Source organism: Panulirus ornatus, chromosome 16, assembly GCF_036320965.1.
Source record: "Panulirus ornatus isolate Po-2019 chromosome 16, ASM3632096v1, whole genome shotgun sequence".
Lineage (NCBI taxonomy): Eukaryota > Metazoa > Arthropoda > Malacostraca > Decapoda > Palinuridae > Panulirus > Panulirus ornatus.
In genome coordinates, this window is record NC_092239.1 from 30,175,259 (window position 1) to 30,190,380 (window position 15,122).

A 15,122-nucleotide genomic window follows, 5' to 3' on the forward strand; every position below is an offset into this window, starting at 1 on the left:
CCAGAATTTTCGCCCCCTCCCCCACCCTATGATCCACTTCCGCTTCCATGGTTCCATCCACTGCCAGATCCACTCCCAGATATCTAAAACACTTCACTTCCTCCAGTTTTTCTCCATTCAAACTCACCTCCCAATTGACTTGACCCTCAACCCTACTGTACCTAATAACCTTGCTCTTATTCACATTATATATATATATATATATATATATATATATATATATATATATATATATATATATATATATATATATATATATATATATATATCTAAATATTTATTTCATTAATCTCAGTCGCTGTCTCCCGTGTTACGAGGAGGTGGAGGGAACAAGGAGAAGTGGGAGACCATTATAAGTGAAGGATGGAATGAAAAAGATTTTGAGTGATCAGGGCCTGAACATACAGGAGGGTGAGAGGTGTGCAAGGAATAGAGTGAAATGGAGCGATGTGGTATACTGGGGTCGACATACCTTCAATGAACTGAACCAGGGCATGTGAAGCATCTGGGGTAAACCATGGAAAGGTCTGTGGGGTCTGAATGTGGATAGGGAGCTGTGGTTTTGAAGCATTGCAAGTGACAGCTAGAGACTGAGAGTTAATAAATGGCCTTTTTTTTTTGTCTGTTTTCCTGGTGCTACCTTGCTGAAGCAGGGGGTAGTGACGCTGTTTTCCTGTGGGGCACGGTAGTGATATGAATGGATGAAGGCAAGCAAGTATGAATATGGACAAGTGTATGTATGTATATGTCTGTGCATGTTTATGTGTATATGATGATATGTGCGAATGTGTGTGGGCATTCATGTATGTATACGTGTATATGAATGGATAGGCCATTCTTCATCTGTTTCCTGGGGCTACCTCGCTGACGAGGGAACAGCAATTATGTATAATAAATATACAAATTTAAATATCAAGAATATAATAAACCAGTAATTCTATTTAGAAGAGGCATCAGTTTTTACCATGTTCCCTGGCAGAGAGATCAATGACATCCTCTTGCACTTCTCGGCTGGCTTGCTTAACCAGATTCTTGCCATTCAAAAAGGGGCACTTCTTTGCTCCTTCTGCCAAGAAAAAAGGAAACTGAGATAAAAAAAAGATAAAATTTGATTAGAGCATTATGTGTACAAAAGCTGAATACTGACAGTAATATCATACAACACTCAAAATCCTAATTGCATGAAAAAGAATTATCTTTCAAATGAATATGATAAAATGAGTAGTATATTAATACTAGAAATTCCTTCCTCAAATCAAAAGACCAGTACATAATATGTATGTGATATCTAAAATCATTTATACTTCTTAATAATCTCGGAGAGCAAAAAAGGGTACGTTTGCAAGAATAGTGGTTCCAACCATTTTATATGGTTGCGAGGCATGGGCTATAGATAGAGTTGTGCAGAGGAAGGTGGATGTGCTGGAAATGAGATGTTTGAGGACAATATGTGGTGTGAGGTGGTTTGATCGAGTAAGTAATGAAAGGGTAAGAGAGATGTGTGGTAATAAAAAGAGTGTGGTTGAAAGAGCAGAAGAGGGTGTTTTGAAATGGTTTGGGCACATGGAGAAAATGAGTGAGGAAAGATTGACAAAGAGGATATATGTGTCAGAGGTGGATGGAAGGAGGAGCAGTGGGAGACCAAATTGGAGGTGGAAAGACGGAGTGAAAAAGATTTTGAGTGATCGGGGCCTGTAACTGCAGGAGGGTGAAAGGCATGCAAGGAATAGAGTGAATTGGAACGATGTGGTATACCGGGGTCGACGTGCTGTCAATGGATTGAACCAGGGCATGTGAAGGGTCTGGGGTAAACCATGGAAAGTTTTGTGGGGCCTGGATGTGGAAAGGAAGCTGTGGTTTCAGTGCATTATACATGACAGCTAGACTGAGTGTGAACAAATGTGGGCTTTGTTGTCTTTTCCTAGCGCTACCTCGCGCACATGCGGGGGAGGGGGTTGTCATTTCATGTGTGACAGGGTAGCAACGGGAATGAATAAGGGCAAAAAGTATGAATTATGTACATGTGTATATATGTATATGTCTGTGTGTGTATATATATGTATACGTTGATATGTATAGGTATGTATATGTGCGTGTGTGAATGTGTACGTGGGTGGGTTGGGCAATTCTTTCGTCTGTTTCCTTGCGCTACCTTGCTAATGCAGAAGACAGCGACAAAGTATAATAAAAATAATAAACAAATAATCACATAATTAGTCGTTAATATCAATACTTCTGGCAAATTTCTTCCTGGAATGGAAATGTTAGAACATAATTTGTAAAATATCTGCAATTATAACTTCTTTTTACTATCCTTAAAAATGGTGACTGATTCCCTTAGTTCAAGAACACAAAAAAAAAAAACAATAAGAAAGTCAATTCTTTTCAAATAAATAGTATCACTATCCTGTTAAATGCCAGGAAAAATTTACCTAATTCACTAACTCTGAGCTACGTTAAACTTCAAGAACATATCAGCATAATAAACTATTTCTTCTTTTTCTATAAACTCATAGAATATCTAAAACTCATAAGATATAAACATTGATAAAAAAATAAATTCATATTGTCCTTAAAATGAGTTTAGCAAATAAAATGTTACGAAGCATAAAAGATGAAAAACAAAAAGTTAGGCACAATGACTTTCATCTCCTAAGGTTTCTTAATATATCTTCCAAATGATAACAAAATATTTTCATAAGGAGAGAGAGAGAGAGAGAGAGAGAGAGAGAGAGAGAGAGAGAGAGAGAGAGAGAGAGAGAGAGAGAGTGAGAGAGAGTATATGTGGAGGGGGGAGGGGATAAGCTCCCATCAATATAATAGTAATGAGGTGAATTTCTGAATAAAAAATAATGGGTTTGCTTGTGAAGCCCACAGCATGTGAAAACCTGGTTTCCATGTGAAGCCTAAAACAAAGTGAAAAAATTACTTAAGGATATTTCTATTGGTTAAGATGATGACACAAGGAATAAATGACAAACAAATACACAAATATACAAGACAAACTAGTCAAAATATCGCTTGCAGATCTTAAGAAATTTTGGAAAAATTTTCCCATAGGATATAAACTATATGAAAATATGCTACGAAAGAAAAAAAAAAGGTGATATGAAAAAAAGACTTATATGAAAAGGACTTTAGGAGAGAGAATGAAAAAATAGCACTGATTTGTGATAAAGATAAAATTATCCAATCAAGCATTACTTTGCTTAAGTCTTAACTATTACAGTTCAAGTATGATACAGTGGTTGCAATTGTGAGCAAACAGAAGAGGGAGCATTTAAATTTTCTTTTTCTAATGTTTCACTCTCACCAGCATTACTCGCTATCCAAATCCACATTTGTGTCATAATGAACTGTTCAAATATGATAAGTCTGAGTATGAATTTTCATATGGCATGATACCTGAAGGGAGCTACAAAATAAAGATGAGAATGATTTATTTACAGTGCCATACTGAGCACAATAATCCTGTGTACATCACCCATCAGGTAAGTCCCATGCACCACACCCAACAGTATAGTCCCATACACCAAATTCAGCAGTACAGTCCCGTGCACTGCATCCAGCAGTCCAGCCCCGAGTAATACACTCAGCAGTTGAGTCCTATACACAACACCCATCAGTACAGTTCCATGTACCATAGCCATAAGTACAGTCGCATATACCACATCGGGCAGTCAAGTTAAAGTCCTGTGTACCACTCCCACCAGTAGTCCCATATACTACACCCAGCAGTACAGTCCTATGTGCCACAACCAGCAGTACAATCCCATATACCACACTCAGCAGTGTATACCACTGTGAGTGTGTGTGTGTGTGTGTGTGTGTGTGTGTGTGTGTGTGTGTGTGTGTGTGAGTGTGTGTGTGTGTGTGTGTGTGTGAGTGTGTGTGTGTGTGTGTGTGTGTGTGTGTGTGTGTAATTTCCTATTTGAACTGTACAGGGAAGGAGTTCTACACGAGTGGGGCCCTGACTCTTGAATCTCTACTACCATGAAACCTGCAGCCAATGATATGTGCCCCCTAGGAGAGGTGCCTTACTTTTTTGAAGCCAATGGATTAAGCAATTGTACTCAAGAGATCACAGGGTCATACTATTGGATTAAGTCGTCATACTCATGCAGTCAAGCTGTTATGTTCAAAAGGCTGTCATTATATTCAAACAGTACTCAAAGCATTAATCAAGAGTCATCATACTGAAGGGGCTTTTGATAGATCATCACCCAACAGGTACCAGCAGTGCTGTAAGAAAAAAAGCAAAATTCCATTTTCAAGTGATAAAAAGAAAAACTAAAATTCCATTAGACACCAATAGGACAATAGTAGTTTTGTTTATCTCCTTAATTTGTTGCTAATGGTTTATATCTATAAGGTATATATTTTTCAAACAGAGCCCGTTAAAACACTATGTTAACGATATCTTGTAACATAACACATAGCCTCCTAGTAAGGAATGCATTAGCAAGAAGTCATCCAGCAGTTCTCTAACCACTACCGAGTTACAATAGAACCTGAACTTACAACCCAGGTGTCTGTAGGCATCACAACCCCACAAGTCACATTATCTAAACTTGGCTCATTCAAAATGGTCCACACTCTGGTACTGGCAAGGTATTTTGTTTTACACACCAAAGGCTCAGATAAGGTACCACCTATACTGGACTTCAGATCAGCATGAAATGAGGAAACATGACAGACTATCCATCAATCATTCCTGTAAAGTTCTGGTTCAATTTCTTCAACTGCTTCTAAAAATATATGTAATTTCAGCCAATTAGAAACCATACTGTCCTGTGGAGGCAGTATCAAATGCTGGATGAGCATGAAAAGTACCCACTGATTACTTTTAAAATCTCTATTCGATTGACCTTGTGGTTTCTCAGAATATCTAAACATCAAAAGTTTACACACGTAAGACGATGTATGTAATGCAAAAATTAAAAGACGCTTTCTTCATCTGCAGGCATGATAAAGACTTAGTAATTCAGTTTATACAACAGACTTGGTAATTTAGTATATAAAACACTGCAGTTATATGATACTTTGTAATACTTTAAACACACTTAGTGGAAAAAATAAAAACAGCCAAAATCAATACCTATCTTTCAATATACTCTTTGAATTGTCAGTCTGTATCATACTTGAAATTTCCTTTAATAAACTTGAATGTTTTCCAGTCGATTGAAGATATATGTCTACAAATTTCTCTTTGTACCATCACTGAATAGCTACCTTAAATTCTTTTTTCCCTTACCATCCTGCAACATTAACACTCTTAAGAACAGTGATGCGACCCTTCAGCATGAAGTTATGGTATGTGCAACCTTGAGCTGATCCTTAAGGGTTAGGTCAAAGTTCAGGCATCAGATCATCGTGCTTAATGATCAGACTCTGGCTCTGAGTTTGATCTCTTTTGCTCCAGGCATAGAGGGACAACATTCCCCAAGACAAGATGTTATGAGCAAAGCCCAACCCTCCAAAAAATTTTATATTAATGTTACCACTTCCTCAAGGGTATCTTACTAACCTGGATCCTTGCTTGAAGAAGAGAGGGAGTTGAAGGCCCGTGTGCAGGCAATAGATCCTAAGACTGGACACATCTCCCCATACTGACGAATGAGAGCTGTGGCGTAGTGGCTGGCGAATTGCCATGACAGGCGAGACATGAAGGGACAAGGCATCTGCAATACAAAAGTAAACATATTATTATTCCAGTCTGTCTAATTGTAACTCTGGAACATCTGGAATATCCAGTGTCAGTAAGAAACTGGTCAGTTTCCATATAATCAAATATCCAGTTTCAGTCTAAATATAATGAATACATAGCATCAGTCTGGAATTCCAGCTATTAGCTTCACTCTGACTCTGACAGCCTATATCTAATATAACATAACATCTGTCTGGAACTGCTACTGAAAACCTGTATATAATCGGTACAAGGAGGCAATGTAGAACTGCTTAAGGCAGCCTCAATATACTCAATATGTAGAGTCAGTATGGAACTGTTGCTAACAGCCTCACCATAATCAGTTTTTAGAGGCAGTCTGGCAGTGTCAATATAATCAATAAAAAGAGCAAATCTGGAACTGCTGCTGGCAGCCTCAATATAATCTATATGTAGAGTTAGTCTGGAACAGTTGTTGACAGCCTCAACATAACCAGTATACAGTTGTAATGGAACTGCTGCTGGCAGCCTCAATATAATTACTACGGAGCATCAATAGCATCCTTGGTAAAAACTATATATTATCCCTGGGGATAGGGGAGAAAGAATACTTCCCACATATTCCCTGTGTGTTGTAAAAGAAGGAACAGAGAAGGGGGCAAAGTGAGGAATTTCCCTCTTAGGCTGTCCTCTGTTCTTAACTCTACCTAGTTAATGCAGGAAATGGTATATATGTATGAAAAAAATAAAAAAATTTCATTTATTATACTCAGTCGCTGTCTCCTGCGTCAGTGAGGTAGTGCAAGGAAACAGACGAAAGACTGGCCCAACCCACCCACATACACATGTATGTGCATAAGCGCCAACACACGCACATATACATACCTTTACATTCCACTGTATTCATACAAAAACATATACATGTATACACATGTACATATTCATACTTGCTGCCTTCATCCATTCTCGGTGTCACCCCAGCCACACATGAAATAGCACCCTACGAGCACACGAAGTAGTGCTAGGAAAAGACAACAAAGGCCACATTCATTCACACTCAGTCTCTAGCTGTAACGTATAATGTACCAAAACCACAGCTCTCTTTCCACATCCAGGCCCCACAAAATTTTCCATGGTTTACCCCAGACACTTCACATACCCTGGTTCAATTCATTGACCCCGTTATACCACATTGCTCCAATTCACTCTATTCCTTGCATGCCTTTTACCTTCCTACATGTTCAGGCCCAGATCGCTCAAAATCTTTTTCACTCCATCCTTCCACCTCCAATTTGGTTTCCCACTTCTTCTCATTTCCTCCCCCTCTGACATATATATCCTCTTTGTCAATCTTTCCTCACTCATTCTCTCCATGTAATCAAACCATTTCAATACACCCTATTCTGCTCTCTCAATGACACTCTTCTCATTACCATGCATCTCTCTTACCCTTTCATTACTTACTCGATCAAACGACCTCACACCACATATTGCCCTCAAACATTTCATTTCCAACACATCCACCCTTCTCTGCACAACTCTATCTATACCTCATGCCTTGCAACCATATAACATTGCTGGAACCACCATTCCTTCAAACATACTCATTTTTGCTCTTGGAGATAATGTTCTCGCCTTCCACACGTTCTTCAATGCTCCTAGAACCTTCATCCCCTCCCCTACCCTGTAACTCACTTCCGCTTCCATGGCTCCATCCACAAAACGACAATCACTGGGAACCAATCAATTTCCCATCTTCCTACTCATACACATGCCTTACATCCTTGGTAAAAACTTTTCACTGCTTCTAGTAACTTGCCTCCCATGCCATATACTCTTGAAACCTTCCACAAAGCAACTCTATCCACCCTATCATATGCCTTTTCTAGATCCATAAATGGTACAAACAAATCCAACTGTTTTCTTTTTCTAAGTATTTCTCACATATATTCTTCAAAGCAAACACCTCATCCACACATCCTCTACCACTTCTGAAACCAAACTGCTCTTCCCCAATCTGATGCTCTGTACATGCCTGGATGTGGAAAGGGAGCTGTGGTTTCGGTGCATTATACATGACAGCTAGAGACTGAGTGTGAACGAATGTGGCCTTTGTTGTCTTTTCCTAGTGCGACCTCGCACACATGTGGGGAGAGGGGGTTTTCATTTCATGTGTGGCGGGATGGCGACGGGAATGAATAAGGGCAGACAGTATGAATTATGTACATGTGAATATATGTATATGTCTGTATATGTATATATATGTATATGGTGAGATGCATATAGACATGTATATATACATGTGTATGTGGGTGGGTTGGGCCATTCTTTCGTCTGTTTCCTTGCGCTACCTCACTAATGCGGAAGACAGTGACAAAGTATAATAAATGAAATAAATATATATATATATATATATATATATATATATATATATATTTTTTTTTTTTTTTTTTAACTATTCGCCATTTCCCGCGTTAGCAAGGTAGCGTTAAGAACAGAGGACTGGGCCTTTGTGGAATATCCTCACCTGGCCCCCCTCTGTTCCTTCTTTTGGAAAATTAAAAAAAAAAACGAGAGGGGAGGATTTCCAGCCTCCCGCTCCCTCCCCTTTTAGTCGCCTTCTACGACACGCAGGGAATACGTGGGCAGTACTCTTAATCCCCTATCCCCAGGGATATATATATATATATATATATATTTTTTTGCTTTGTCGCTGTCTCCTGCGTTTGCGAGGTAGCGCAAGGAAACAGACGAAAGAAATGGCCCAACCCACCCCCACACACATGTATATACATACGTCCACACACGCAAATATACATACCTACACAGCTTTCCATGGTTTACCCCAGACGCTTCACATGCCCCGATTCAATCCACTGACAGCACGTCAACCCCGGTATACCACATCGATCCAATTCACTCTATTCCTTGCCCTCCTTTCACCCTCCTGCATGTTCAGGCCCCGATCACACAAAATCTTTTTCACTCCATCTTTCCACCTCCAATTTGGTCTCCCACTTCTCCTTGTTCCCTCCACCTCCGACACATATATCCTCTTGGTCAATCTTTCCTCACTCATTCTCTCCATGTGCCCAAACCATTTCAAAACACCCTCTTCTGCTCTCTCAACCATGCTCTTTTTATTTCCACACATCTCTCTTACCCTTACGTTACTTACTCGATCAAACCACCTCACACCACACATTGTCCTCAAACATCTCATTTCCAGCACATCCACCCACCTACGCACAACTCTATCCATAGCCCACGCCTCGCAACCATACAACATTGTTGGAACCACTATTCCTTCAAACATACCCATTTTTGCTTTCCGAGATAATGTTCTCGACTTCCACACATTCTTCAAGGCTCCCAGGATTTTCGCCCCCTCCCCGATCCTACGATCCACTTCTGCTTCCATGGTTCCATCCACTGCCAGATCCACTCCCAGATATCTAAAACACTTTACTTCCTTGAGTTTTTCTCCATTCAAACTTACCTCCCAATTGACTTGACCCTCAACCATACTGTACCTAATTACCTTGCTCTTATTCACATTTACTCTTAACTTTCTTCTTTCACACACTTTACCAAACTCAGTCACCAGCTTCTGCAGTTTCTCACATGAATCAGCCACCAGCGCTGTATCATCAATGAACAACAACTGACTCACTTCCCAAGCTCTCTCATCCCCAACAGACTACATACTTGCCCCTCTTTCCAAAACTCTTGCATTCACCTCCCTAACAACCCCATCCATAAACAAATTAAACAACCATGGAGACATCACACACCCCTGCCGCAAACCTACATTCACTGAGAACCAATCACTTTCCTCTCTTCCTACACGTACACATGCCTTACATCCTCCATAAAAACTTTTCACTGCTTCTAACAACTTGCCTCCCACACCATATATTCTTAATACCTTCCACAGAGCATCTCTATCAACTCTATCATATGCCTTCTCCAGATCCATAAATGCTACATACAAATCCATTTGCTTTTCTAAGTATTTCTCACATACATTCTTCAAAGCAAACACCTGATCCACAAATCCTCTACCACTTCTGAAACCACACTGCTCTTCCCCAATCTGATGCTCTGTACATGCCTTCACCCTCTCAATCAATACCCTCCCATATAATTTACCAGGAATACTCAACAAACTTATACCTCTGTATATATATATATATATATATATATATATATATATATATATATATATATATATATATATATATATATATATCCATTCAAACTCACCTCCCAATTGACTTGACCCTCAACCCTACTGTACCTAATAACTTTGCTCTTATTCACATTTACTCTTAACTTTCTTCTTCCACACACTTTACCAAACTCAGTCACCAGCTTCTGCAGTTTCTCACATGAATCAGCCACCAGCGCTGTATCATCAGCGAACAACAACTGACTCACTTCCCAAGCTCTCTCATCCCCAACAGACTTCATACTTGCCCCTCTTTCCAAAACTCTTGCATTTACCTCTCTAACAACCCCATCCATAAACAAATTAAACAACCATGGAGACATCACACACCCCTGCCGCAAACCTACATTCACTGAGAACCAATCACTTTCCTCTCTTCCTACACGTACACATGCCTTACATCCTCGATAAAAACTTTTCACTGCTTCTAACAACTTTCCTGGAGGAAGTGAAGTGTTTTAGATATCTGGGAGTGGATCTGGCAGCGGATGGAACCATGGAAGCGGAAGTGGATCATAGGGTGGGGGAGGGGGCGAAAATTCTGGGGGCCTTGAAGAATGTGTGGAAGTCAAGAACATTATCTCGGAAAGCAAAAATGGGTATGTTTGAAGGAATAGTGGTTCCAACAATGTTGTATGGTTGCGAGGCGTGGGCTATGGATAGAGTTGTGCGCAGGAGGATGGATGTGCTGGAAATGAGATGTTTGAGGACAATGTGTGGTGTGAGGTGGTTTGATCGAGTGAGTAACGTAAGGGTAAGAGAGATGTGTGGAAATAAAAAGAGCGTGGTTGAGAGAGCAGAAGAGGGTGTTTTGAAGTAGTTTGGGCACATGGAGAGAATGAGTGAGGAAAGATTGACCAAGAGGATATATGTGTCGGAGGTGGAGGGAACGAGGAGAAGAGGGAGACCAAATTGGAGGTGGAAAGATGGAGTGAAAAAGATTTTGTGTGATCGGGGCCTGAACATGCAGGAGGGTGAAAGGAGGGCAAGGAATAGAGTGAATTGGAGCGATGTGGTATACCGGGGTTGACGTGCTGTCAGTGGATTGAATCAAGGCATGTGAAGCGTCTGGGGTAAACCATGGAAAGCTGTGTAGGTATGTATATTTGTGTGTGTGGACGTATGTATATACATGTGTATGGGGGGGGTTGGGCCATTTCTTTCGTCTGTTTCCTTGCGCTACCTCGCAAACGCGGGAGACAGCGACAAAGTATAATAAATAAAATAAAATAAATATATATATATATATATATATATATATATATATATAATTTTTTTTTTTGCTTTGTCGCTGTCTCTCACGTTTGCGAGGTAGCGCAAGGAAACAGACGAAAGAAATGGCCCAACCCACCCCCATACACATGTATATACATATGTCCACACACGCAAATATACATACCTACACAGCTTTCCATGGTTTACCCCAGACGCTTCACATGCCTTGATTCAATCCACTGACAGCACGTCAACCCCGGTATACCACATCGCTTCAATTCACTCTATTCCTTGCCCTCCTTTCACCCTCCTCCATGTTCAGGCCCCGATCACACAAAATCTTTTTCACTCCATCTTTCCACCTCCAATTTGGTCTCCCTCTTCTCCTCGTTCCCTCCATTTCCGACACATATATCCTCTTGGTCAATCTTTCCTCACTCATTCTCTCCATGTGACCAAACCATTTCAAAACACCCTCTTCTGCTCTCTCAACCACGCTCTTTTTATTTCACCTCCCTAACAACCCCATCCAACCCATATATATATATATATATATATATATATATATATATATATATATATATATATATATATATTATTTATCTTATTTTTTTTTATTTTGCTTTGTCGCTGTCTCCCGCGTTTGCGAGGAAGCGCAAGGAAACAGACGAAAGAAATGGCCCAACCCACCCCCATACACATGTATATACATACACGTACACACACGCAAATAAACATACCTATACATCTCAATGTACACATATATATACACACACAGACACATACATATATACCCATGCACACAATTCACACTGTCTGCCATTATTCATTCCCATAGCCACCTCGCCACACATGGAATACCATCCCCCTCCCCCCTCATGTGTGCGATGTAGCGCTAGGAAAAGACAACAAAGGCCCCATTCGTTCACACTCAGTCTCTAGCTGTCATGCAATAATGCCCGAAACCACAGCTCCCTTTCCACATCCAGGCCCCACACAACTTTCCATGGTTTACCCCAGACGCTTCACATGCCCTGATTCAATCCAGTGACATCATGTCAACCCCGGTATACCACATCGATCCAATTCACTCTATTCCTTGCCCGCCTTTCACCCTCCTGCATGTTCAGGCCCCGATCACTCAAAATCTTTTTCACTCCATTGTTCCACCTCCAATTTGGTCTCCCACTTCTCCTCGTTCCCTCCACCTCCGACACATATATCCTCTTGGTCAATCTTTCCTCACTCATTCTCTCCATGTGCCCAAACCATTTCAAAACACCCTCTTCTGCTCTCTCAACCACGCTCTTTTTATTTCCACACATCTCTCTTATCCTTACATTACTTACTCGATCAAACCACCTCACACCACATATTGTCCTCAAACATCTCATTTCCAGCACATCCACCCGCCTGCGCACAGCTCTATCCATAGCCCACGCCTCGCAACCATACAACATTGTTGGAACCACTATTCCTTCAAACATACCCATTTTTGCTTTCCGAGATAATGTTCTCGACTTCCAAACATTCTTCAAGGCTCCCAGAATTTTCGCCCCCTCCCCCACCCTATGATTCACTTCCGCTTCCATGGTTCCATCCGCTGCCAGATCCACTCCCAGATATCTAAAACAATATATATATATATATATTTTTTTTTTCTTTTTGCTTTGTCGCTGTCTCCCGCGTTTGTGAGGTAGCGCAAGGAAACAGACGAAAGAAATGGCCCAACCCACCCCCATACACATGTATATACATACGTCCACACACGTAAATATACATACCTACACAGCTTTCCATGGTTTACCCCAGACGCTTCACCTGCCTTGATTCAATCCACTGACAGCACGTCAACCCCGGTATACCACATCGCTCCAATTCACTCTATTCCTTGCCCTCCTTTCACCCTCCTGCATGTTCAGGCCCCGATCACACAAAATCTTTTTCATTCCATCTTTCCACCTCCAATTTGGTCTCCCACTTCTCCTCGTTCCCTCCACCTCCGACACATATATCCTCTTGGTCAATCATTCCTCACTCATCTCTCCATGTGCCCAAACCATTTCAAAACACCTTCTTCTGCTCTCTCAACCACGCTCTTTTTATTTCCACACATCTCTCTTACCCTTACGTTACTTACTCGATCAAACCACCTCACACCACACATTGTCCTCAAACATCTCATTTCCAGCACATCCACCCTCCTGCGCACAACTCTATCCATAGCCCACGCCTCGCAACCATACAACATTGTTGGAACCACTAGTCCTTCAAACATACCCATTTTTGCTTTCCGAGATAATGTTCTCGACTTCCACACATTCTTCAAGGCTCCCAGAATTTTCGCCCCCTCCCCCACCCTATGATCCACTTCCGCTTCCATGGTTCCATCCGCTGCCAGATCCACTCCCAGATATCTAAAACACTTTACTTCCTCGAGTTTTTCTCCATTCAAACTTACCTCCCAATTGACTTGACCCTCAACCCTACTGTACCTAATTACCTTGCTCTTATTCACATTTACTCTTAACTTTCTTCTTTCACACACTTTACCAAACTCAGTGACCAGCTTCTGCAGTTTCTCACATGAATCAGCCACCAGCGCTGTATCATCAGCGAACAACAACTGACTCACTTCCCAAGCTCTCTCATCCACAACAGACTTCATACTTGCCCCTCTTTCCAAAACTCTTGCATTCACCTCCCTAACAACCCCATCCATAAACAAATTAAACAACCATCGAGACATCACACACCCCTGCCGCAAACCTACATTCAATGAGAACCAATCACTTTCCTCTCTTCTTACACGTACACATGCCTTACATCCTCGATAAAAACTTTTCACTGCTTCTAACAACTTGCCTCCCACACCATATATTCTTAATACCTTCCACAGAGCATCTCTATCAACTCTATCATATGCCTTCTCCAGATCCATAAATGCTACATACAAATCCATTTGCTGTTCTAAGTATTTCTCACATACATTCTTCAAAGCAAACACCTGATCCACACATCCTCTACCACTTCTGAAACCACACTGCTCTTCCCCAATCTGATGCTCTGTACATGCCTTCACCCTCTCAATCAATACCCTCCCATATAATTTACCAGGAATACTCAACAAACTTATACCTCTGTATATATATATATTTTTTTTTTTCTTTTTTTGCTTTGTCGCTGTCTCCCGCGTTTGCGAGGTAGCGCAAGGAAACAGACGAAAGAAATGGCCCAACCCACCCCCATACACATGTATATACATACGTCCACACACGCAAATATACATACCTACACAGCTTTCCATGGTTTACCCCAGACGCTTCACATGCCCTGATTCAATCCACTGACAGCACGTCAACCCCGGTATACCACATCGCTTCAATTCACTCTATTCCTTGCCTCCTTTCACCCTCCTGCATGTTCAGGCCCCGATCACACAAAATCTTTTTCACTCCATCTTTCCACCTCCAATTTGGTCTCCCACTTCTCCTCGTTCCCTCCATTTCCGACACATATATCCTCTTGGTCAATCTTTCCTCACTCATTCTCTCCATGTGCCCAAACCATTTCAAAACACCTTCTTCTGCTCTCTCAACCACGCTCTTTTTATTTCACCTCCCTAACAACCCCATCCAACCCATATATATATATATATCCATTCAAACTCACCTCCCAATTGACTTGACCCTCAACCATACTGTACCTAATTACCTTGCTCTTATTCACATTTACTCTTAACTTTCTTCTTCACACACTTTACCAAACTCAGTCACCAGCTTCTGCAGTTTCTCACATGAATCAGCCACCAGCGCTGTATCATCAATGAACAACAACTGACTCACTTCCCAAGCTCTCTCATCCCCAACAGACTTCATACTTGCCCCTCTTTCCAAAACTCTTGCATTCACCTCCCTAACAACCCCATCCAACCCATATATATATATATATTATATATATATATATTTTTTTGCTTTGTCGCTGTCTCCTGCGTTTGCGAGGTAGCGCAAG

General features: G+C 41.0%; 1 protein-coding gene across 12 annotated transcripts in view; it reads right to left on the reverse strand.

Moving 5' to 3' along the window:
* Alas (5-aminolevulinate synthase) overlaps positions 1 to 15,122 on the reverse strand; it is a 141,896-nt gene that overhangs the window by 66,473 nt on the left and 60,301 nt on the right. For all 12 annotated transcript variants that reach the window (XM_071671429.1, XM_071671422.1, XM_071671428.1 and 9 more), the window contains 2 exons: positions 5,528 to 5,681; positions 965 to 1,066 (listed from right to left, as the gene is read on the reverse strand). In XM_071671429.1, the coding sequence (XP_071527530.1) occupies positions 965 to 1,066; positions 5,528 to 5,681 (256 nt within the window). The remainder of the gene's footprint in view (positions 1 to 964; positions 1,067 to 5,527; positions 5,682 to 15,122) is intronic.